Raw genomic sequence first — 22,318 nt, forward strand, 5'->3', positions numbered from 1 at the left:
AATCACCTTAGTTGTTCTCTGTACTTTTTCCAAAGTCACCACATCTTTTTTTGGTGACCAAAACTGAATGCAGTATTCCAGGTGTGGCTTTACTAAGGATTGTTTATACAACCGAGGATTGTATTAGCTTTTTTGGCTCCTGTCACACATTGCTGGCTCATGTTTAACTGACCGTACCCTAGGACTCCAAGGTCCCTCTCAGACGGTTACTATGGTTTTCACAGTGGTTTTCAAGAATATTCCTGGATGTGGGAACAACAGTCCAAATGGGAGATGAGTAAAAAGAGCCTCTTGCTCCCCAAAAGATCATAATTAGAACAATAGATGAAGTTCTGAGAAGATCCTTCTGGCCACAGCAGGACTTGTGAGTCCAAGAGGACCTCCAAAATATGAGCCAGTGTAGACTAGGGTTCCCCAACCATGGCAAGTTTAAGACTTGTGGACGTCAATTCCCATAATTCTTGGCAAGTTTAAGACTTATAATATAAAATAATGACAGAATTGGAAGGGACTTTGGAAGTCTGCTAGTCCAACCCCCTGCTTAGGCAGGAAACCCTACACCACTTCAGTCAAACGGCTGTCCAATATCTTCTTAAAGACTTCCAGTGTTGGGGCATTCACAACTTCTGGAGGCAACTTCTGTTCCACTGATTAATTGTTCTAACTGTCAGGAAATTTCTGCTCAGTTCTAAGTTGCTTCTCTCCTTGATTAGTTTCCACCCATTGCTTCTTGTTCTACACTCAGGTGCCTTGGAAAATAGTTTGACTCCCTCTTCTTTGGGGCAGCCCCTGAGATAGCAAAACACTGCTATCATGTCTCCCGTAGTCCTTCTTTTCATTAAACTAGACATGCCCAGTTCCTGCAACCGTTCTTCATATGTTTTAGTCTCCAGTCCCCTAATTCTCTTTGTTGCTCTTCTCTGCACTCTTTCCAGAGTCTCCACATCTTTTTTACATCGTGGCGACCAAAACTGGATGCAGTATTTCAAGTGTGGCCTTACCAAGGCATTATAAAGTGGTATTAACCCTTCACGTGATCTTGTTTCTATCCCTCTGTTGATGCAGCCTAGAACTGTATTGGCATTTGTGGCAGCTGCTGCACATGTCTGGTTCCTATTTAAATGGTTGTCTCACAGTTATTACAAGTCAAGGAATCCTGGGAGTTGAAGTCCATAAGTCTTAAAGTTGCCAAGTTGGAGACCCCTGGTGTAGAGCATGACAGAAGACAGCATATCCCTACAGTCAGATGGCTTCTGACCCCATAACTACTTGCTGGAAGGAATTTTATCCTAGCCAGGCCCTGACAACCTCCGAGGATTTCAACAACTCAGTTGCATCACCTGTTCAACTTGGGGTTTGACTGGGTATCATTAGCAAAATGATGGTGCCCAACCTCCTAATGATAACCTCACCCAGCAGTTTCACGTCGTTGTTCAACTGAAATGGAGAAAGCACCAAACCACGAGAGACCCCATGATAGAGGGCCATTGGATTCAATCCCTCTCCACTAGCAGACTGAAACCACTCCAGAAGAGTACCTCCCACTCCCAACTGCTGACCCATAAAGATGTCTTGCTCATTGACCTCCAAAGTCACTGAGTGGGGAAGCAGGACCATGAAAGTTTAACTCCCACCAGAAGCCACCTACAAGTATAATCAATGTTCAACCTTGAACCTGGGCTAAAAAGAGTCAAGGTCATCTACTTCCTTCTGGCCAGCTGTAAACCTACCATCTTTTCAAGAACTTTCAAGAACCGCTCCCCCATAAAGAAGGTTGAAGACTATATTATAATGCTTCAAGTCAATAGGATCACATTGATTTCTTGAAAGGAGGCATACCAAGATCCACCAAGGCTGGAGATCCACCACCCTCTCACTCAAGAAAGCATTTTCTGTGGAGTTGTCTGAAATGGTGAAACTGACTACTCTGATTGAAGAAAAGAACATAAGTACTTTTGTTTCCACATGGAAACCACCTCTGAACTTCATGCTTGATGTGGAAAAAAATGAAACTCTGACTTTGGGATTTATAGATTAGATTGATAGATCTTTATAGAAACGGCTTGTTCATATTATTATGGAAAAACAAAAAGCTGTGATTTGATGCTAATGCCTTATTTTACTGCAACAGAGATAGTTGGAAGTCAATCAATGCTTTTCTTTTCTTTTCCCTACCTTCCCTCACGTCTCTTTCCCCTTTCCTTTCCTTTCCCTTTCCTTGTTCTTTTATTTACTTTAGTAAATAATCTCCAAAAATAAGACCTACCTGGATAATATGCCCAATTGGGCTTTTGAGCGCATGCACTAAAATAATCCCTCCCCTGAAAATAAGCTCTCCCCAAAAATATTGCAACACAGCAGCGACCCCACTCGCTGCCTCCTGCACCTCAAAAATAATAAGACCTCCCCGGAAATAAGGCCAAGTGCTTATTTCAGGGGTCAAAAGAAAATAAGACCCTGTCTTATTTTCAGGGAAACATGGTACTTAATAATTGAATATAAAAAACATATAAATGAAAGCTATTTTCCATTGTGTGATCCATCTTCCTGTGCCTTAGAGGCTTCCACAAACCTAGCATCATCGAAAACCCAGCCCTCTTCATGTGAACAAGCTGAAACTCATCCTAAATAATCCCATATGAAGTAATCTCAGTCAATTCCATAGAAACAGACCAGCTGGCTTCCAACTCGGATAAGATCTTAGGGACTTTTTCCACCGGATACCCCAAATATTATTCATAGATCATCAACAAATGCTATTTTAGCCCATCCTGGCCTAAAAGGGTTTGAATCACTTTTTTTTTTTAAAGTAGTTGCAATAAGAGTGGTGAAATATTCATAGGTTGCTTCTTCTTATAGGTAGTCCTCCCCCAACAACCACAACCGAGAATGGCAACTCCTGTTGCCAAGAGATGTGGTCGTTAAGTGAAATGTGATTGTGCCAGACTTATGACATCACCTAATGACCAGCAGCCATTAAGAGAATCACCATAGTTGTTAAATGAGACATTTTCATTGAGTTTGCTTGTTGAAAGCCAGTTGTGAATGGAAATCAAATTACTGAGGAGATACTACAATAGTAGCAAATTTGAGAGCCATTCGTAAAGATGTCTATGGAGTTTCTTCGTCATCCAGCCATGGTTGTCCCAAAAGTGCCTTTTCCAAAAGGCAACTGGGCTTTCTTGTTTTTTTCTTCAGAAACGTTTCACTTTTCATACAAGAAGCTCCTGAAGTCGTAAAGGTTATTTTTTCAGCATATCATAACTTCAAATGGTTAATAACAGGGCAATTACTTAGTGAAAACTACCTGGGTTCCTATAAGATAGTCTTGAACTAGTGGTGGGTTCTGGGCGGTATGGCCCAGTACTGCCGTACCGGTAGTAGCCAGGAGCAGCGGCCACCGTACCGATACGGGGGCTCGTTTGGCCCGCCTGCTGTTTATAATGCTGTTTATAATGCGACTGGCCAACTGCGCACGCGCACACAGCGCCTGCACAACCTCCGCCAAGCAGCTGGGTGTCGCAGGGCAGTGGCGTGTGCATGTGTGCCCAGCGTGCGTGCCCAACTAGGACGCCTGGCCCCGTGCACAGCCTACCGATTGTGACGGGATTCTGAACCCACCACTGCCTTGAACATGAACTTTTACTCAACTTCAGTTGGATTAGTTCTTTGTCTTAGTGAAGTTTGGGGTGTCTTCTCTGTCACTTCACTCTGTCGTATTTAAGGCAGCCGCTATGTTGTAAGAGGCAAAGTCTCAATACAACTGCCCACCAAAACCTTGGGGACTTCCCCAAGCCCCCTCAGAACCATCAAGTGCCTTAGGTTGACTAAATAGGTGCATTCTCCCTACAGAGGTTGGCACAACCAACTTGTAAAGTTGGCACAAGTCAACTTCAACCGAGACCCCAACTGCAACTTTCCACATACCATATTTTTTCGGAGTATAAGACGCACCTTTTTCCCTAAAAAGAGAGGCTGAAAATCTGGGTGCGTCTTATACACTGAATACAGCATTTTTTGCCTCCCCAAACCCCGCCTCCTTCACCAAAATGGCCATGCATAGCCTTTAGGAGGCTTTCAGAGAGCTCATGGGGGCTGGGGAGGGCAGAAATGAGGAGAAAATGGTCCGGTTTTTGCTTGTTTTTGCCTCTCACCCCCCCCCAGGAACACTCTACAAGCTTTCTAAGGGCTATTCATATCCTTTGGGGGGGGGGACAGGGCCATTTTTGCGAAAAACGGGGCGTTTTGGGGAGATTTGCAGAATGCAAAAACACACACGGTGTTCACATAGATCAGGAGTATCCAATTTTGGCAACTTTAAGACTTGTGGACTTCAACTTCCAGAATTCCTCAGCCAACCAGCCAGCCCTGCTGGGGAATTCTGCGAGTTGAAGTTGCCAAGGTTGGACACCCACTGACTTAGATCGATTAATGTTAATTGATCTAAATCGGTGGTGTCCAACCTTGGCAACTTTAAGACCTGTGGACTTCCAACTCCCAGAATATAATCTGAAAAGTTTCCAAATGTAGAACAGGAAGCTACTAAATAGCCAATTCCAACTAGCTGGGGAACGTTCTTCTAATAGGAATCAAGAGTGTTTTTAAACAAAAGGCTGGCTTTAAAAAGTACAGGCATGTTTTCAACGTGTTACAAGACTTGCGTGCTGGTGTGCAACAATAGTAAGAAATCCTCAGATAATGCCCCCTAAAAAAAGGAAAATGATTTTTTCCCCTAAAAGACTCTGAAAGGTGCACAATCTTTATCACTTTCAAGTCTGTGTGACATTTGCAACTTAGCGCCTGATCAAAGAGGTGGAATGGCAGATTCTCTGGATAAAACAGGGGGATTTAAATCCCTTATTTCATGTCCCTCCACCTGGATTTAAGGGGAAAGGTTTGGGCCTCTACTGATGTCCAGGGAGTTCTCAATTTACCACCATTCATTTAGCGACTGTTCAAAGTTGCAACAGAACTAGAAAAAGGGACTTAGGGCTGGTTCTCATGCTTATAACTGTCGCAGCATCCCCACAATCATTTGAGCATTTGGCAACTAGCGTGTTCTAGCCATTAAATGGAATCCCAGGGTCCTGTGATCACCATTTGCGACTTTCCCAGCTGGCTTCTGACAAGCAAGGTGTTTGGGGGAAGGTGGATTCCCTTAACGACTGCCCTGTTTCACTTAATAACTGATGCAATTTGCTTAACGGCCATGGCAAAAAAAAAAGGTTGAAAAATCGTGTGTGACTCCTTTAATAATCGCCTTGCTTTGCAAGAGAAATTCTGATCCCACTTGTGGTCATAAGTTGAGGATTGCATGTAACAACTATCCTATTCCTCTTGATTGCCTTTTACAAAGCTATGCATGCTCCTTCCACGTCTCTTCTCAGTGCTTCATTTTTAATTCTCTGATTATTCTCAAATAATTCTTAAAGGACCTAGGATTATAAATTGCCCTCAGTAGTCTTGGGTCAGCTCTCAGAGATCTCTACGAGCTTTGCCAAAATTATGACCTTTAGTGTGAAAGAATAGCAAAATTTTAAAACACGTAATGGAAAAAAAATCATATTAATTGAATGTAATATTAATTAAATGTGATTTTTTAAAATTCTCTTCAAAATACTTCACAATTACCGTATTTTCACCCATATAACCCGCGGGTTATATGCGGTTTTTACATGCACAGCGCCCCCTGCGGGTTATATGCGTGGGCGGGGTATACAGAAAATATTTTACACGATCGGAGGCTTACACGATCGGAGGCTTGCTTCTTTCTCCGTTTCTTCCCCCACCCCGATCTCAGCTGTTTCCTTCTCCTCCGTTCCTTTCCTCTTCCCCAGCGTGCGCAGGGTTCTTTCTCCGTTTCTTCCCCCACCCCGATCTCAGCTGTTTCCTTCTCCTTCGTTCCTTTCCTCTTCCCCAGCGTGCGCAGGCTTCTTTCTCCGTTTCTTCCCCCACCCCGATCTCAGCTGTTTCCTTCTCCTTCGTTCCTTTCCTCTTCCCCAGCGTGCGCAGGCTTCTTTCTCCGTTTCTTCCCCCACCCCGATCTCAGCTGTTTCCTTCTCCTTCGTTCCTTTCCTCTTCCCCAGCGTGCGCAGGCTTCTTTCTTTCTCCGTTTCTTCCCCCCCCATCTCAGCTGTTTCCCTTCTCTTTTACTCGCCGCGGGTTATATGCGTGTGCGGGTTATCTGCGTGTGCGGGTTATCTGCGTGGGCGGGTTATATGCGTGGGCGGGGTATACGGGAAACATTTTACACGATCCAGAAAACCCGCGGGTTATATGCGTGTGCGGGTTATCTGCGTGGGCGGGTTATATGGGTGAAAATACGGTACTCATAGTCCAGACTCGTGTTGACTTCTCCCTTAGTCATATGAATCATATATCTATAAACCTAATTAATAAACAAAAAAAAAACCCCAATATACATAAAATGACTCTTTCTTCCTACATACAATTAGGATTGTGAAGTATTAAAACCATGGAAGAGGGGTTGCGTTCTTTTACCTGGTAGTGATTGGGCTGTATCATGTGCTGTGGACTGGGATAAAATCCTTCACTTGATCTTGGACTAGGATAACCGGGTCTGCTGGGCTAGAAAAAGAACGAAATGAACAAATTAGTAATACACAACACACAAGCAGGACGTTTTAAAAAGAAGGAGGACATTAGCATGCTTAGTTTACGTTTCTCATCTTAATTTGTACAAGGCAAGAATCTTCTGGATGTTACAACTTACAGAAGGCACAAACCCTTTTTTTACAGAAGCTGGAACTAGAAAATAGAACATAGAATGACAATGTCAGGGTTCCAAATAGCATCCAAAAGTAAATTAGAGTCCAAGTCAAAGTATTGCTCAAAGTTCCAATTTATTAAGAGAGACATGTTGGTACATCTGGGAAAACCCGAATCTGAAAGCTTCCCGGTTTTCCCCACCTAGTTGAAAGTTCAAGATCTTGTCCCCACACCCACAAGTCCATCACATGGTCCAATCTTCCACTGCCATGCTGGCAGCTTCCACCCATCCAGTTCCGGTCAGGTGCAGAGGTGCAAAGACAAAGGATGACCTTGGCTTTCTAGAAAGAATTTTGTTATGGCTGCATCGCATTTAACTCTGTACAATCCCTCCTCCCATTTCCCCACAATAGAAAATGCATAGTAGAATAATAGAAAGTGTGACAGGCCAAAGATCCAAAAGAAAAGATGGCTGCAGGCCTGACAGACAGAGTTGGAAGGGACCTTAGAGGTCTTCTAGCCCAACCTCCTGCTCAAACAGGAGACCCTATATACCATTTCAGATGAGTGGCTGTCCAGGTTCTTCTTCTAAACTTCCAGTGATAGAGTACCTACAAGCTCTTCCGTTGATTAATTGTTCTGTTAGGAAGTTTCTCTCTGGACAAGCCCAGGACTACATCACTTAACAATGGCAACCTTAGAAGTTCCCCAATGATGTTGTTAAGAGAATCCCACTGGTCATTAAGTGAGGACCTACCTCAATCCAAACCACTCCTGACATGGTTCTTCTCAGCTCCAAGTCTTGGTAAGGTAAAGGACTACTTCCGCTGGAGTTCCTCCCCCATCTACATCCAGTGGCTACCCTGCACAATGGCATTCCTCCGTAGCAGTGGCAGCTGAAGTAGAGGCCTGGGACCTTCAGCAATCAGCTGCCATTGCCCCCCCCCTTTTCCCGGTGTCTACTTAAGCTCCAGCATCATTGCCAAGAAGTGCACCTTCAGGCCAGCCACCTCAACACCGCAGTGCAGGCTCTGCTGCACTCAGCTGATCTTTACTGTCTTCCTCCTCCTACTGACCAAGTCCACCCAGCCTGGCCCTGTTGTGGCCCATTGTGCTCAGTGGAGCTGGCAGCAGATTTGGACAGTGAGGAGATTGGGGAGGAACGTGGGCCAGTACTGGAGTCTGGGGAAGGGTCTGATGAGGGCTCTGCATCAGAGGCAGAGAGGGGGACAGAGCCATATGCCAGTTATCAGCTACCTTCAGAATCAGACATCAGTGTGCGCATGCACAGAGCTGCCAGACGAAGAGAACAGCTGAAGAACAGGGGTCGACTTGGGAGTAAGGCCACAGGTGGACGATGAATGGCCCCTCCCAGGGGAAATAAAAGAGGAGCAAAAGGGGAGGGGAGTTTGCAGGAGACAATTAGTTTGCTTAATTGGTTTGTGACTCTCAGAGGCTCCTTGCTACATTTTGCAGATATCGGCCTGTCAGCTCTCCAAGCCAGATAAGGTCTGTGACTGTAAATCCTCCCTTGAAAGACTTCGCTGGATTTGAATGAGCAGAATTCACCATAAATAAATGAAAGGGGTTTTTGTTGGGACAAGGAGTTTGCTTCATGCTCTTGGGAAGCCTCGGTCAGAACCGATAAGGGGAGAGGAAGCCATCCCGTGTTCATAAATGTGGGAGGGCTACCAAGTGTTCCAAATTTGATCACGTGGCCATCCATACGTTTGGGGTCTAGGAGTAAGTCCCATTGGTTCAGCAAATTGTTGTTAAGCAATTCTGTATACCAAAATTAAGAGAAGTGGGAGAACAGCAGGTCTTCATTTATGATGAGTGATGCTACCCAAATAGAGTCAAAACTTGGGTTTGGAGTGGCTGTCTCATACTGATATTTTAAACCTATTATGGATTTGTGGGCCAATTCACTCCCTATAATTTGGTAGATAGAACATCTAACCAAACTGATATGTATGAAGTTTTACTACACGTAGAAGGCTTGACTATACTTTGGAAAAACCACATGCTACAAATACCTTTTTTTTTTTTAAAGGACAGTTCTATGTAAGAAAGAAGAGCTACGTAAGAATCTGACATTCGGTCCACTGGAATAAAATTTTGGGGTGAAAAGAATCCACACCTTGCTATGCTGCCTACCACTGAAATAAATAAAGACCTGTTCAAAAAAAGATAATTTGGTGATTAATCTGGATAAATGTTGCCATTAGATCCAAATGACTCTGCAACCACCAAAAATCTCTGGATGAATGTTCATCAATAACAGTACTGTAGTGGAACTGGCCTTTATTCACAAGTATTCCTTGATTTATGACACGGAATTATAATTTGAACCTGGAATTATAGTTGTAAGTCATTGAAATCATTGAGTAGGTTACTATTTTTTATATATATATTTTAATGATATTTTTGAGGCTAAGTTAAGTAGTTAAGTGAACGCAATGGCCGTTAAGTGAACACTGTGATCGTTAAGCAAACCCATTGTACTTAATGGTGGTTCTGATGGAAACTGGGAGCAAAAGCTGGAAACCAGCAAAGAACAAAATCACGAATCACAGTCACAAGACTAGGTAACACAACAAACTGCCATAAAGGTAAGCCATGGGACCATATTTCTATGATATTTTTGAGGCAGCCGTTAAATGAAAACAACAGCCGTTAAGTGAACACTGTGGTCGTTAGGCAAATCCACTGTACTCAATGGGTGGTTTTGCTGGAAACTGGAAGCAAAGGCTGGAAACCAGCAAAAAAAAAAAAAAAGTCACACATCACGGTCACAAGACTGTGTAACAAACTGCCATTAAAGGTAAGCCAGTTTGTCAAACACCCAAAATGTGGTCATGTGAATACAGGGTGGATGTGGGTGGGAAGGTGCGCAGCCATCAGAACTTCATAATCTTTTGTGTGTTGCGGGGTGGGGTGGGGTGTTGTATGGTAACTTTGAAGAGCCACTAAGAGAAAGGTCATTAAGTGAGGACTGCCTTATTCCAGATTTTTGGAGCGCCACCAGGATTGAACACTGAATGCCGAGGAACACCTGTCTTTTGTTAAGCTCAGGTTGTCAAAACACGATGTGGCTTTTGGCACAGCTGGAACGCCGTCACAGATGGAGACGACTGGATGGGCTCCAGAGATTCCAGCGCAGCCTTCTCCCTCCCTACTGGGGGTTCTGCACGTGTCTTGGACAACCATTCCCCTTGGCAAATGGGCCGGGAATAATCACGGAAGCAATGGATAAGGAACATTTCTTCTTTGAATTCAGCGTCTGCTTTTCCATTGGCTCGTCCTAAACTTTACTGGGAAGTTTCAAGGCAGCTGAAATTGTCATCCAAGAATCCAAAGCAGAAGGGAGGAATTATCTTTTGGAAGACTTTCCTTTTCATCTTAATCTCAAGGAGAAACAAAAAACAAAAACAAAAAAAAAGAAGACCCGCAAGCTGCTATGTGCTAATTAGGTCTCGCTGCTCGTTAATCAGAGCTTTCAAAGGATTTGGTAATGTTCTTTTCTGAGAAGCTGTAATTATGCTAAAGAAAACTACTAAATCTGCTCTCTGATTATTTCTAAGAATTTAGCACGTAACAAGTAACAATGCCGGCTGATAGACATGGCAACCTGCTGTGATAATTTGCACCATTTATTTGCTTTTGTAAATTAAGAATGCAAGCCACTTCTTTTTCTTTCAAAGCAACCAGAGAAAATTGATATTGATAGCAAAGATAGCCAGTAATAAGATTTCATTCCTTTCAACGCATAACTTACTTTCATCCCAGAAGATGGCATTTTATTAAAATCAGATTAGACTAAAAAAAAAGAACTTAGTCACAGCTTCCTCAATGTTGATCCAATTCTTTTGAAATAATTCAAGAACCCTTTGAGGAGGGAGAGGGGTTGTCCCAAATCCCTGCCCTCCAGGACAAAGCTCCAATTTTAATTCATATGGAAATTATAAAGAGACGCAGTGGCTCAGAGGCTAAGACACTGAGCTTGTCGATCAGAAGTCCAGCAGTTCAGTGGTTCGAATCCCTAGCACCGCATAACGGAGTGAGCTCCTGTTACTTGTCCCAGCCTCTGCCAACCTAGCAGTTTGAAAGCACGTAAAAAATGCAAGTAGAAAAATAGGGACCACCTTTAGTGGGAAGCTGACAGCATTCCGTGCGCCTTCGGCGTTGAGTCATGCTGGCCCCATGACCACGGAGACGTCTTTGGACAGCGCTGGCTCTTCAGCTTTGAAACAGAGATGAGCACCACCCCCTAGAGTCGGGAACGACTAGCACATATGTGCGAGGGGAACCTTTACCTTTATGGAAGTCAAATTATCCTATCTTAACTACAGTATAAAGGCAGTCTATTCTGACCATCAGCTACACAGGAGTTCACACAACATTTTTCTCAGACGTTTTTAAACCCTTCTGGGGAAAGATGGCAAGGGCTGAACCGAAGACCATGTAAGCATGCCGAATATTTACTCAACAACTGCCCTGCTTAGCAACCATCTGAAGTTATGGCAGTGCCGAAAAACCAATTTTACAACCAAATCTCATATTTATGGTCCTAGCCAATGTCCCTGTTTTCACATGATTGCCGTTTGCTCACCTCCAAATGCACAGGTATGGAATAGGCGGGCACCTGGTTCAACAGCACTAACTGTGAGAGGGATCCAGGAGTCCTAGTGGACAACCACGTAAGTGTGAGTCAGAATTGTGCTGAAGCTGTCAAAAAAGCCAAGGGGGGCCTGGGTTGCATCAACACAGGGATCAAGATTACATGAAGGTATCATTTTATACTGCACTGGTAAGACCCACACTTGGAATATTGCATCCTGTTTTGGTCACCACAATACAAAAAAAGATGTGGAGACTTTGGAAAGAGTGCAGAGAAGAGCAACAAAGAGGATTAGGGGACCGGAGGCTAAAACATATGAAGATCGGTAGCAGGAATTGCATATGTCTAATTTAATGAAAAGAAGGACTAGGGGAGACATGTAAACAGAGTTACAATATTTGCCACAGAGAAGATGGGTTCAATTTATTTTCCGAAGCACCTGAGAGCAGGACAAGAAGTAATGGATGGAAGCTTATCAAAGAGATAAGAACTTAGGAGAAATTTCTTGACTATGAGAATAGTCAATCAGTGGAACGGTTTATCTCCAGAATTTGTGGATGCTTCTATCACTGGAAGTTTTTCAAAAGATACATTTGTCCAGAATGGTAAAGGGCTGTGATGGCGAACCTATAGCACGCGTGTCAGAGATGGCGTACAGAGCCCTCTCTGTGGGCATGCGCGCCGTCACCAGCTGCTCTTCTGGTTTTTGGTGCACGCATGCACACCAGCGGACTGATCTTTGTGCCAGCCGGAGCCCTAGGAGACCAGCTGGCTGGTGCGCATTCGCACACTGCCGGGGTTCTGGCATGCGCATGCAAACACATGTTCCGGTTTGGGCACTCAGTGCTCAAAAGGTTTGCCATCACTGGTATAGGGTCTCCTGTTTGGGAAACCTATGGACAAAGTCCCGTCCCATTCCATTATTCTGTATTCTGGTCCAAGCACAATTGTGCATGAAACATTCAGGATGATGATGATGATGATGATGATGATAATGTGGAATACTTCTGCGGAGATCAAACAGAAGCATTGAAAAGTAGCCTTTACAGAAGGTGGTCAGTCCAATACTTATCACACATCTCCTAAACTTAGCAATTTTTCAATGACTCTCAACCAAAGCCACTTCTTCGTCCAAAACAAGCCTTGATTTCTCAAGTCAATCCTTGTGGAAATCAGGGACCCAGTTAAGAATGGAAATATGGTGGAACTCAGTATCCCATCCTTGGTTTTTGTTTGATTCTTTTTACTGGGCCTTGCAGATACGAGACCCATGCATCTGACAAGTTATATGAAGTAAAACTATCACTGTAAATATATTGTAAAAACTGTAAAAAATATAATTAACATACATATGTTGAATGGAGGTTTAAGTATTTCAAATTTCTTACGTACAAAAAGGAATACAAATTTCATGGTATTCCAAGAAGGGAAAATCTTCTCCAAGTGTCAAGCAGACTCAGGGAAACCTGACATTCCAACTGAAACATTTTCTGTCAGAATGCAGGCTATTTTTTACTTGCTTGTACTCCCATTCCCATGCTATCAGTCTTGCATTCTCTCCTCCCAGTTCTTACCCCATCTTATCCTATCCTGTTCCACTTCTGCATTTTATCTCGCATTCTCTATTATGTATAGATCGAGAAATGAATTTCTGTGATTCCACTCGGACTTCTATTTGCCTGGCAAACTTATGACACACCATTTCTTAAGACCCAAGTTAAAAGTGGCTACACAAACACACGTCACAATAAGAAACTCAACCCAAATTAGCAATGAGCAACGACGCCGAAGGCTTGTCAAAAGACAAGCTAACAAAAACAGATGCAAACAAAACTTCAGCAAACAATCTCATTCTTCACAGAGTAAGGATTTCTCCCAGCATAGAGTAGAATGGATGGAACTAATTTTGAAATGTTTCTCTGGGGTGCCATCAATATAAGTTTGTGGACGTCAAGAATTCTCTCTGATCGGTCATTTGTGAGATGACAAATAAGACCCAAAAGCAAATGTTTTACCTGAGGCAAAATAATCTAGAGATTGGTAGGAGAGAGTCCGAAGAAGAAATTGTGAATGTAGAGAAGAATAATTAGCAACCCGGCTCAACATCACAAAAACTACACTGCTGTCAGAAACAATCACAGTATTGTTATTTTTTTCAACTATATCTCCTTGCAACAAGAAATAAAAAACATGCCAGAAAGACTCCCCTCCCCCAAGTTAATAAACCATTATAGATACTGACCATCATTTGTTATTTGTTTCTAATTTATTAAAGTTAGCTGGGCAATAATTATTGAGGGGGTCCTTGGTGCTCGAGCTGAGCTTGGTGGTTTTCTTGCAGTTTTCATTTCATAAACACAGCCATGCTTAAGAGAGCGCTAAGATCAACCCTGAGTTACAAATATTCTCTTCTGTTAGTAGTTTTGAGTTTACAAAAAAGAAGAAACAAGACTGTTGGCTTGAATTTTAACAAAAGAAAACCTCGGTCTGTATGTGGACCCAGCACTGCTGAGCCCGTGGATTTACAACCCAGCAGAAGAGAGCGCTTAACACTTCTTGGGAGGAGAAAGGACATGAGATAAGAACGGATCTTCACTCCATACTACCTTGGGAGGAGCTTCATCCGACCCTCCAGAATCCCAGGACACGGTGACTTGTCGCCTGGATTCCATCCTTATTCGTTCTTCCTGCTGCAGCTTCTCCTCCTCCAGGATCGTACTAAAGGGGAAATAAGCAGGGAGCTGAAGATAAATGGCATTATGTCTCGGAATATAATAAATGTGGTCTCCTCCAAGGGCATTCCCCCAAATCAGGGGTTCCAGACTGCAGACAAGGAAGGAATGCAGTAGACAAATATGTCTTCTTTTTTTTCAGACAGCAACAGAAATGGTTCGACTTTTATAAGGCTATTCTGGAGGAGTGGGGGGGGGGAGGGAGGGAATTGCATGCCTTTGCAAAATTAGCAACTCGGCATTGAAACGTAAGACTTTTAAACACTAACACACATACCAACGAAAGGTATTTTTAGAAAGTTATGAGCGATTCCCAAAGAAAGAAAGAAAGAAAGAAAATCTGTAGGGATGAATGAATCATTCCTTTTGATTTCTATCATTGTTATTGTTATTGGCTTGTATGTCGATGTTTAACACCACTCTTCTTTTTTTTGGGGGGGGGGGTGTCTTTCTTATTTGTAAATGGTATACCCTGACAATGCACTGTTTTTTTCAAAAAAGTGTCTATGAATAAAAAATTTTTTTAAAGAAAGCTCCAAAAGAGCAAGGGAAAAAGATATTTGCTTGGGGGAAAAAATGAACACAGAAAATAAGGCTACTTTATTACTGAAAAAAAAAATCTTCTGACTCTCTTACAGTTTAAGAAGACTCTCACAAATCTGCCAGCAAATAACCTCATTTTTGAAACATTCTCCTTAAAGAAGCAGAAATGCAATGATTTCTTTGCCGGGGGCGGGCGGGACGGGAGGGATGGGGAATCCTACTTAAATACCATATTTTAAAACTTCAGTTCTCAAAGACTTACCAACTCTCTTCCTGCCGTGCAAATTAGCCAACTGGCTTATCCATCGTGAAAACCTTGAGTTGCAGCTTTCAACATTTACCAAGCATTACAGAACCCTGCTCTGCGTAATCACAGGAGTTTGAAGCTGCTCCGATCATTTGCACACTAGTCTCTCTCCAGAGCTGCAAGCTAATCAGCCTGGCACAAGAATAACTACGCTTTGGATGCCAGTCAAGACTTTCTACAAGCTATTTAGGATTTACATCCTTTTTGTCTCTAAGGCACAAAAGGAACAAGATAAGCTGTCTGTCAGGCCTGGACGCCATCTTTTGCTCCACTGCTTGTTCAAATACTAAGTCTTTACCACAGATAGTCCTCAAAATGTACCGCATTTTTTTGGAGTATAAGACGCACCTCCCCCCCCCAAAGAGCGTGGAAATGTTGGTGCGTCTTATCCACCGAATACAGCCATTTTTGGCCTCCAAAAACCCCACACCCCATTTTTGTGAAAAATGGGTGGAAAAAGGGCCGTTTTTCACCAAAACAGGAGTGTTTTTGCCTTCCCGCACCCCACAGAAACACTCTGCAGGCTTCAGCATGGCTGGAGAAAGGGAAAAATCCCCCCATTTTGGTGAAATGTGCCCCCCTGTGCATGCGCGTGACCCCCCTGCTCCCCCCGTGCATAAACATGACCTCCCCATGGCCCATTTTGAAGCCTCCTGAAATCAAAACAAAAAACGGGGTGTGGGGGGACCCCCATGGTCCCTGGGAATGTGACCCACACACACACACATGCACACGCGTCTCCCACATGCCCGGTAGAGACCCGAAAACCAGCTGGCTGGTGGAAGGCGCGCGCACGTGCACGTAGAACTGAGCTGGGTGACGGTTTGCAAGCCAGCAGAGAGGGACCTGTGTGCCACCTGTGCCATAGGTTCGCCATCCCGGGTATAGGGTTTCCTGCTTCAGTAGGAGGTTGGAGTAGAAGACTTCCAAGGTCCTTTCCAACTCTGTTGTTCAGTTACTCTGTTAAGGCAAGCCCACTTCCAAATCCAAACCAGCTGAAATGGAGCCAACCCTCAGATGCTTTTTGTGTCTGCTCCGACAAAGAAGAAAGCATGGAATGGAAGCAACTGTGAGACACTGTGGATTGTTCCAAACCAAGGACGAAAAATAATCAAAGTTGGGTCTTTGTCTGAGCGCTTGAAGCATCAGCTGGGAACACCTCATCATCCAGAGCAGGGGTCTCCAACGATGGCAACTTTAAGACTTGTGGACTTCAACTCCCAGAATTCCTCAGCTAGCTTTGCTTTGCTGGCTGAGGAACTCTGGGAGTTGAAGTCCACAAATTGGAGACCCCTGCTCTAGGATTTTTTTTTTTAAAGCACTTAGCGTTGTTGTTGTTTTTTAATGAGAACTCGCAGGAGGTTAAGAAAGTCAAACTGAATCATATTTTCCCAAATGGAATGTTATTTGTAGGACAATAAAGCAGGCAAGCCGAAGGGCATGTCGTGTCATGCAGCTTGCAAGCCTGCCAGGGATTTTAAAGCAACTTCAAAATATTCCCTTGAAGTTTAGAGATTGCAAAATACGAAAATCATATTTTTGAACAGAAATGTCCCTATGCTGGGCAACCTCCGTTCTTTTTCATTGTTACCTTAAGCAAATCCTTCTGTTTCAACAAAAACTTTTCAATCATTTTCACCCTTGCGATGAAGGTAGAATTATAGCGATTATGGAGTTCAGAATGGGTGGAAGAAAGCTCCAAAGCTACTCTTACATGAAGTTTACTCATCTCACCACAGAGCGCTGGAAGAAAAATAGAATCTAACCCTCAACAATGTGCATGAAAATGAATTAAACCAGCTATGAGAAGTAGCTCTTCGGTCCCTTCTTAAAGACCTCCAGAGATGGCAGACAGCTCCACCATCGCCATAACTAAGTAATTTCCAACTTACTAAGTAAAAAGGACAGTGGAAAGCTGCTACCCATATTTCACCACTAAAGGACATAAAACTACTAATTCACCACTAGAAAGAGTTAAAAAGCTTCAGAAATATTTTGTGCCTGCCCTCTGCCCAGGGGTGGGTTTCTGCGGGTTTGCACAGGTTCGGGTGATCCTCTAGCTAAGGATCTGCCCAGTTCGGCAGACACAGAAATCACACCCCTGGCTGGCCCCATTTCTCCCAGGAGTCTGCCCGTGACCCTTTTGGGATGCCAGGTAAGTACAGGGCCCGTGCGAAGATTCAGGGAGAGCGAAAAACGAGCCTCCCAGAAGTTACGGAAGGCCAGAAATGGGCTTGTTTCCAGCCTCTGGAGGACCTCCGGAACCCATTTTCGCCTCGACAAAAGCCTCCAGAGCCCGGAGAACGCAAAAATCCCCACCCCCCATGGTGCAGGAGGCCAACTAGACCATGCCCACCATGGCCACACCCGGCCAGCAATCCGGGCAGAGAACCCATTGATACAATTTTTGAAGCCCACCCCTGCCCCTGCCTCTATATTTTTATAAATGGCCTTGTAGATTTCAAAGTGGAACATCGATGATAATCAATAAATAAAAGCTAAAGGAAATCCTTTCCAGTGGAAATTGTACTTAAGCCAATTTACAATAAGTTGGGCTGAGGTACAGCAACTAGAAACACACTTTGAAAACTTAGTTAGATTTTATAGACCTTTAAAATCCAAATTTCTGCACAACGTCCCAAAGGTGCTTGTTCAAAAGGCAACTGGACTTTGGTTTTCCTTGAAGAGGTTTCGCTTCTCTTCCAAGAAGCTTCTTCAGTTCTGAAGAATTTTATTTTGACAGAAATGGAACACAGTATATTTAAAAAAGGCCTAGTATTGCGCTGTTGAAGGAAATACTGGTTGAAGCATGAAGCTTCCTCCCACTAAAGTGTGCCCACAACCCAAGAAAAGAACTGAAATGTATAAAATGGTGGTTCATCACACTGGCCTTCTAGGATCAAGAATTCCAGCTTGTCAAACAAACCGAGACAAGTAGCTCCTTGCCTGAGATCATCACGGCTCCCTGCTCCTTTTTTCGTTCCCTATCTTGAACTCATCGGCTTTGGACCCAACACAAAAGAGGATTTCTTTCTCGTAGAGATCACACCCAAAAAGTGACGACAATAGAAAAAAAGACAAAATAATGTGAACTCTGAAGTGGGACGCAGTGTTGCTTTTCCGGGCACATCATAACGTAAAAATCTGAAGTGTGTTTCAACAGTTGCCTCACTGGAAGGGAATTCCCAACGCTTCAGGCAAAAAGGGATGACTTAGCCTTTATGGAGGGATGGTGAAGCCAAAGGCATTTCTCTTTGTTCACAGAAAAGAAGAAGGAAAAAATAAAAGTTAATAGAAGTTATTTAAAGTCAGACTGGCTGAAATTGGAGATGTGACTCATTTCTGGGCCTCTCGTGGGAAAAAAAAATGTCCCAAAACCAACAGTATTTTATTTTATTCTGCTCAACTGGAAACGAACAGTATTCCACCTCCTCTTGCAGTCAATTTCTTCCCAAGTATCCCCTCAAGGATGACAACTCTGTTGTCGTCCCGAGTGTGGTGACCTCAGGCACAGGAACGTTTTAGTTTCAGCTTCACAGCTATGGAATGCAGGTAGTCCTCAGCTTATGACCACATATATGAGGCCAAAATTTCCAGTGGTAAGTAAGACGGCCGTTAAGAGAGTTTTGCCCCATTTTGAGATTTTTCTCTCCACAGTTGTTAAGCGAATGGCTGCAGTTGTTAAGTCAGTCATGCGATTGTTAAGTGAATCTAGCTTCCCCATGGACTTTGCTTGTCAGAAGGCTGCAAAAGGGGATCATGTGACCCCGTCAGAAATATGACCCAGCTGCCAAGCGCCTAGGTTTTGATCACGTGACCATGGGGATGCTGCAATGGTCATCAGTGTGAAAAATGGCCCTAAGTCACTTTTATCAGTGCCATTGCAGCTGCAAAAGGAAGTTGTAAATCAATGACTATGTGTAAAGTTTGTGTGTGTGTGTGTGTGTGTGTGTGTGTGTGTGTGTTGGGACGGGGGGGAAGTAAATTGCCAATCCCTATCGGTTCTCCCTTTCTGGCAAGTTATGGAAAACAAATTATTCTAACGTACCTTTGAGAAGACACCAATACATTTAGATATATCTAGATCATCCTGTTCTGACTGAGGCTTCCCAAGAGCCTGAAGCAAATTCCTTCTCCCGACCAAAAAACTCTTTTATTAATTGACTGTGAATTCTGCTCATTCAAATCCAGCAAAGTCTTTCAAGGGAGGATTTACAGTCACAGACCTTATCTGGCTTGGAGAGCTGCCAGGCTGATATCTGCAAAACTTGGCAAGGAGTCTCAGAGAGTCAAGAAACCAATTAAGCGAACTAATTGTCTCCTGCAAACTCCGCTCCCCTGTCGCTCCTCTTTTACTTCTCTGGGAGGGGCCATTCATTGTCCACCTGTGGCCTTATTCCCAAGTCGACCCCTGTCCTTTAGCTGTTCCCTTCGTCTGGCAGCTCTGCGCATGCGCACACTGGGAACAGGCTCCAGCTGTTCTTCTGCCCCACTGATCTCCGACTCTGAAGGCAGCCAATAACTGTCGGACGGCCCTGGCCTCTCTCTGCCTCAGAGCCTTCCCCAGACTCCAGGACTGTCCCATGTTCCTCCCCAACCTCCTCACTGTCCAAATCTGCCGCCAGCTTTATTGGCCGCTGGCCTTGATTTACAACCATTCATTTCACCAGTGTTTAAAGTTGTAACAGTACTGAAAAAAAGTGACTTACTCCTGGTTCTTGCACCTACAAGACAGTGGAGCCAGCATCTGCAGTAATGTCATCCAAATCTGAGCGCTTCACAGCAAGCATGTATTCACTGTATCCCATCCCAGGGTCACGTGACCACCACAGCTGGCAACAACGTTCACAGCTGGCTTTCAACAAGCAGTCAATGGGGGGGGGAGCTGGATTTGCTTAACAACTGCGTGATTCACTTAAGAACTGCAGCAATATCCTTAAACAACCGTGGCAAAAAATATCCTTAAAATCATGTGCGATTCACTTAACAACCTCTTTGCTTAGCGATGGAAATTCTGGTCCCAATTGTGAACGTAAAGTCAAGGACAAGCTGAATATAAATTATAGTACAATTCTGCTTTGGTATTTGGAGGGTGGAATTTGGGGCTTGCTTTGGCTTTTATTACTTTTCTCATATTCTTATCCTGCTTAACCCCATTATTAATAATTGTACCATATGATCGGACATCTAAGTCACAGAAAAACAGAATCAACAAAATCTGAAGATTTGGCTTCAGAGCTGATTTAGAAGGTACCTCAATCTAAGCTTCTACAAAGGAAGTTAAAAGTTGTAAACAAAATTTTATTGAAGCAATAAGAAAAGCAGCGTCTCCATAGCCCAAATGCTACCATGGGACCATCTCTGCTTGCAACCAATAAAAAAACACAATAGTACAACATGGTCGATATGAGAACAAGAAACTATGAAAAGGAAATCAGGATTTCACGATGGATGCTTGTGCCAGAGAAAAGTGTTTGGCAGTCATTTAATAGGCGCCATTCACATGTTGTCAGAAAAATATAAAACAGAACAATTATGTGACCACGACATGATTCAATTACAATTATTCTGTTATTCTTGGGGTACATACATTGCGTTCATTTAAAACAAGGGCGTTCCAAATTGCAATCAAGACTAATGAAAACCTGGTTGGCAAGGAAACGCCTTGCTCCAAACAAATCTCCATCACTGTGCACTCCCCCCCCCCTCTATAAAGACTATTATTTTCACACAGAAAAATGAGCACATTACATATGAGCGAGCAGAAAAGGAATTCTTACTTCAGCTGAGCCTTCAGTTCTGTAAATCGTGGTCGCCTGCTGGGATCGTAAGCCCAACATTTGGTCATGAGGCTGTAGAGAGTAGGCGGGCAGTTGGGCGGCATCGGCAACCGCTCGCCGTTTTCGATCCGGCCAATCACGTCATTGTTCTTCACTCCTTGAAAAGGCTTGATGCCGTGCATTAAGATTTCCCACATGCATACACCTGGGAAACAGAACAAAAGAACAGCAAACTCTTCCGAAAGCCACCAGTGGAAGTGAAACCGAACACTGCCTTCAGAAAAGGCATCGCCCAGCTTATGTCCTGAGATCATAAAACTGGAATTCTTACTCACGTCTGCAGGTAGCCGATGACTATCTGTCTGAGAATGGGTAAGCAATGATTTATTAGAAATGACACGAGCTGGCAAGCAAACATTAGCTACAAGCTTCTCAGAAACGAACCCTGAACATGCCTCCCTTTTTAAATATAAATTATACAATTTACTACGGTATCAACTAACAGGGAAAAGATGTTACTGATTTAACAACTGCAATGATTCGCTTAACAACTGTGGCAAGAAAGGTCGTAAAGTGGGGCAAAATTAAATAACTGTCTTTCTTAGCAACATAAATTTTGGCCTCAATTGTGGTCATAAGTCGAGGATTACCTATATAAGTAGACTGAGAAACCGCCTCATTTTCCCTGGTGAATGTCAACGCACTAAATGCCCTTGTAATTCTGGAGATACACAAATAGGACTACCATTACATGGCTCAGGACCAGCGTATTTGCAAGACCGCCTACTGCCACATACCTCCCCACGGCCGAGAAGATCCCACAGGGTGGGCCTCCTTAAGATGCCGTCAGCTGGACAGTGTTGGCTGGCGGGGCCTCAGAGGAGAGCCTTCTCTGTAGCTGCTCCGACCCTGTGGAATCAGCTACCCCCCAAGGTCCAGACCTCACCCACCCTCATGGCCTTCAGAAAAGCTGTTAAGACCTGGCTGTTCCGGCAGGCCTGGGGCTGTTGACCTTATTATGTAGGGTCCAGCCCCAATCAGAACGTATGCGTGTTGGAGAATTTTTTAAAAAAAATTCTTTATTTTTTATTTTTATTTTATTTGTTTTTCTTTTCTTGTTCTGTGTAAGCCGCCCGGAGTCCTCTGGGATTGGGCGGCCTATAAATCTAATAAATTGAATTGAATTGAATTGCTGGATGGAAAAAAAATCCAAGACTGCATCACACTAGAACAATCTATTTCATGAATAAAATCTTCTAAATGCAATCTATAGCAGAAAGAAAACCAAGAGGGGACAACTACGATGTCGATAGAAACTGAAAGGCGGAGTAGCGCAAATTCAATATTACATCTGGGCAAATCTACATGTTGTACACTGGTTTGAGTGCCATGCAATACCAGGCAAGGGTGATACAGGTAGTCCTTGACTTACAAAAATTCGTTTAGTGACCATTCAAAATTACAACGGCAATGAAAAAAATAAGTCAGTGCCATTTCTCACAATTACCCCCGTTGTGGAATCCCCATGGTCCCGTGATCCAAATTCAGATGCTTGGTGATTGGTTCATGTTTATGACCGTTGCGGGGTCCTAGGGTCACGTGATCC

General features: G+C 43.6%; 1 protein-coding gene across 10 annotated transcripts in view; it reads right to left on the minus strand.

The window, feature by feature from the left end:
• The window catches only part of PTK2 (protein tyrosine kinase 2), a 205,806-nt gene that overhangs the window by 37,931 nt on the left and 145,557 nt on the right, over nucleotides 1-22,318 (minus strand). For all 10 annotated transcript variants that reach the window (XM_032222562.1, XM_032222560.1, XM_032222556.1 and 7 more), the window contains 3 exons: nucleotides 20,713-20,917; nucleotides 13,957-14,068; nucleotides 6,502-6,588 (listed from right to left, as the gene is read on the minus strand). In XM_032222562.1, coding sequence (XP_032078453.1) covers nucleotides 6,502-6,588; nucleotides 13,957-14,068; nucleotides 20,713-20,917 — 404 coding nt within the window. The remainder of the gene's footprint in view (nucleotides 1-6,501; nucleotides 6,589-13,956; nucleotides 14,069-20,712; nucleotides 20,918-22,318) is intronic.

Source organism: Thamnophis elegans, chromosome 8 (genome assembly GCF_009769535.1).
Source record: "Thamnophis elegans isolate rThaEle1 chromosome 8, rThaEle1.pri, whole genome shotgun sequence".
NCBI lineage: Eukaryota > Metazoa > Chordata > Lepidosauria > Squamata > Colubridae > Thamnophis > Thamnophis elegans.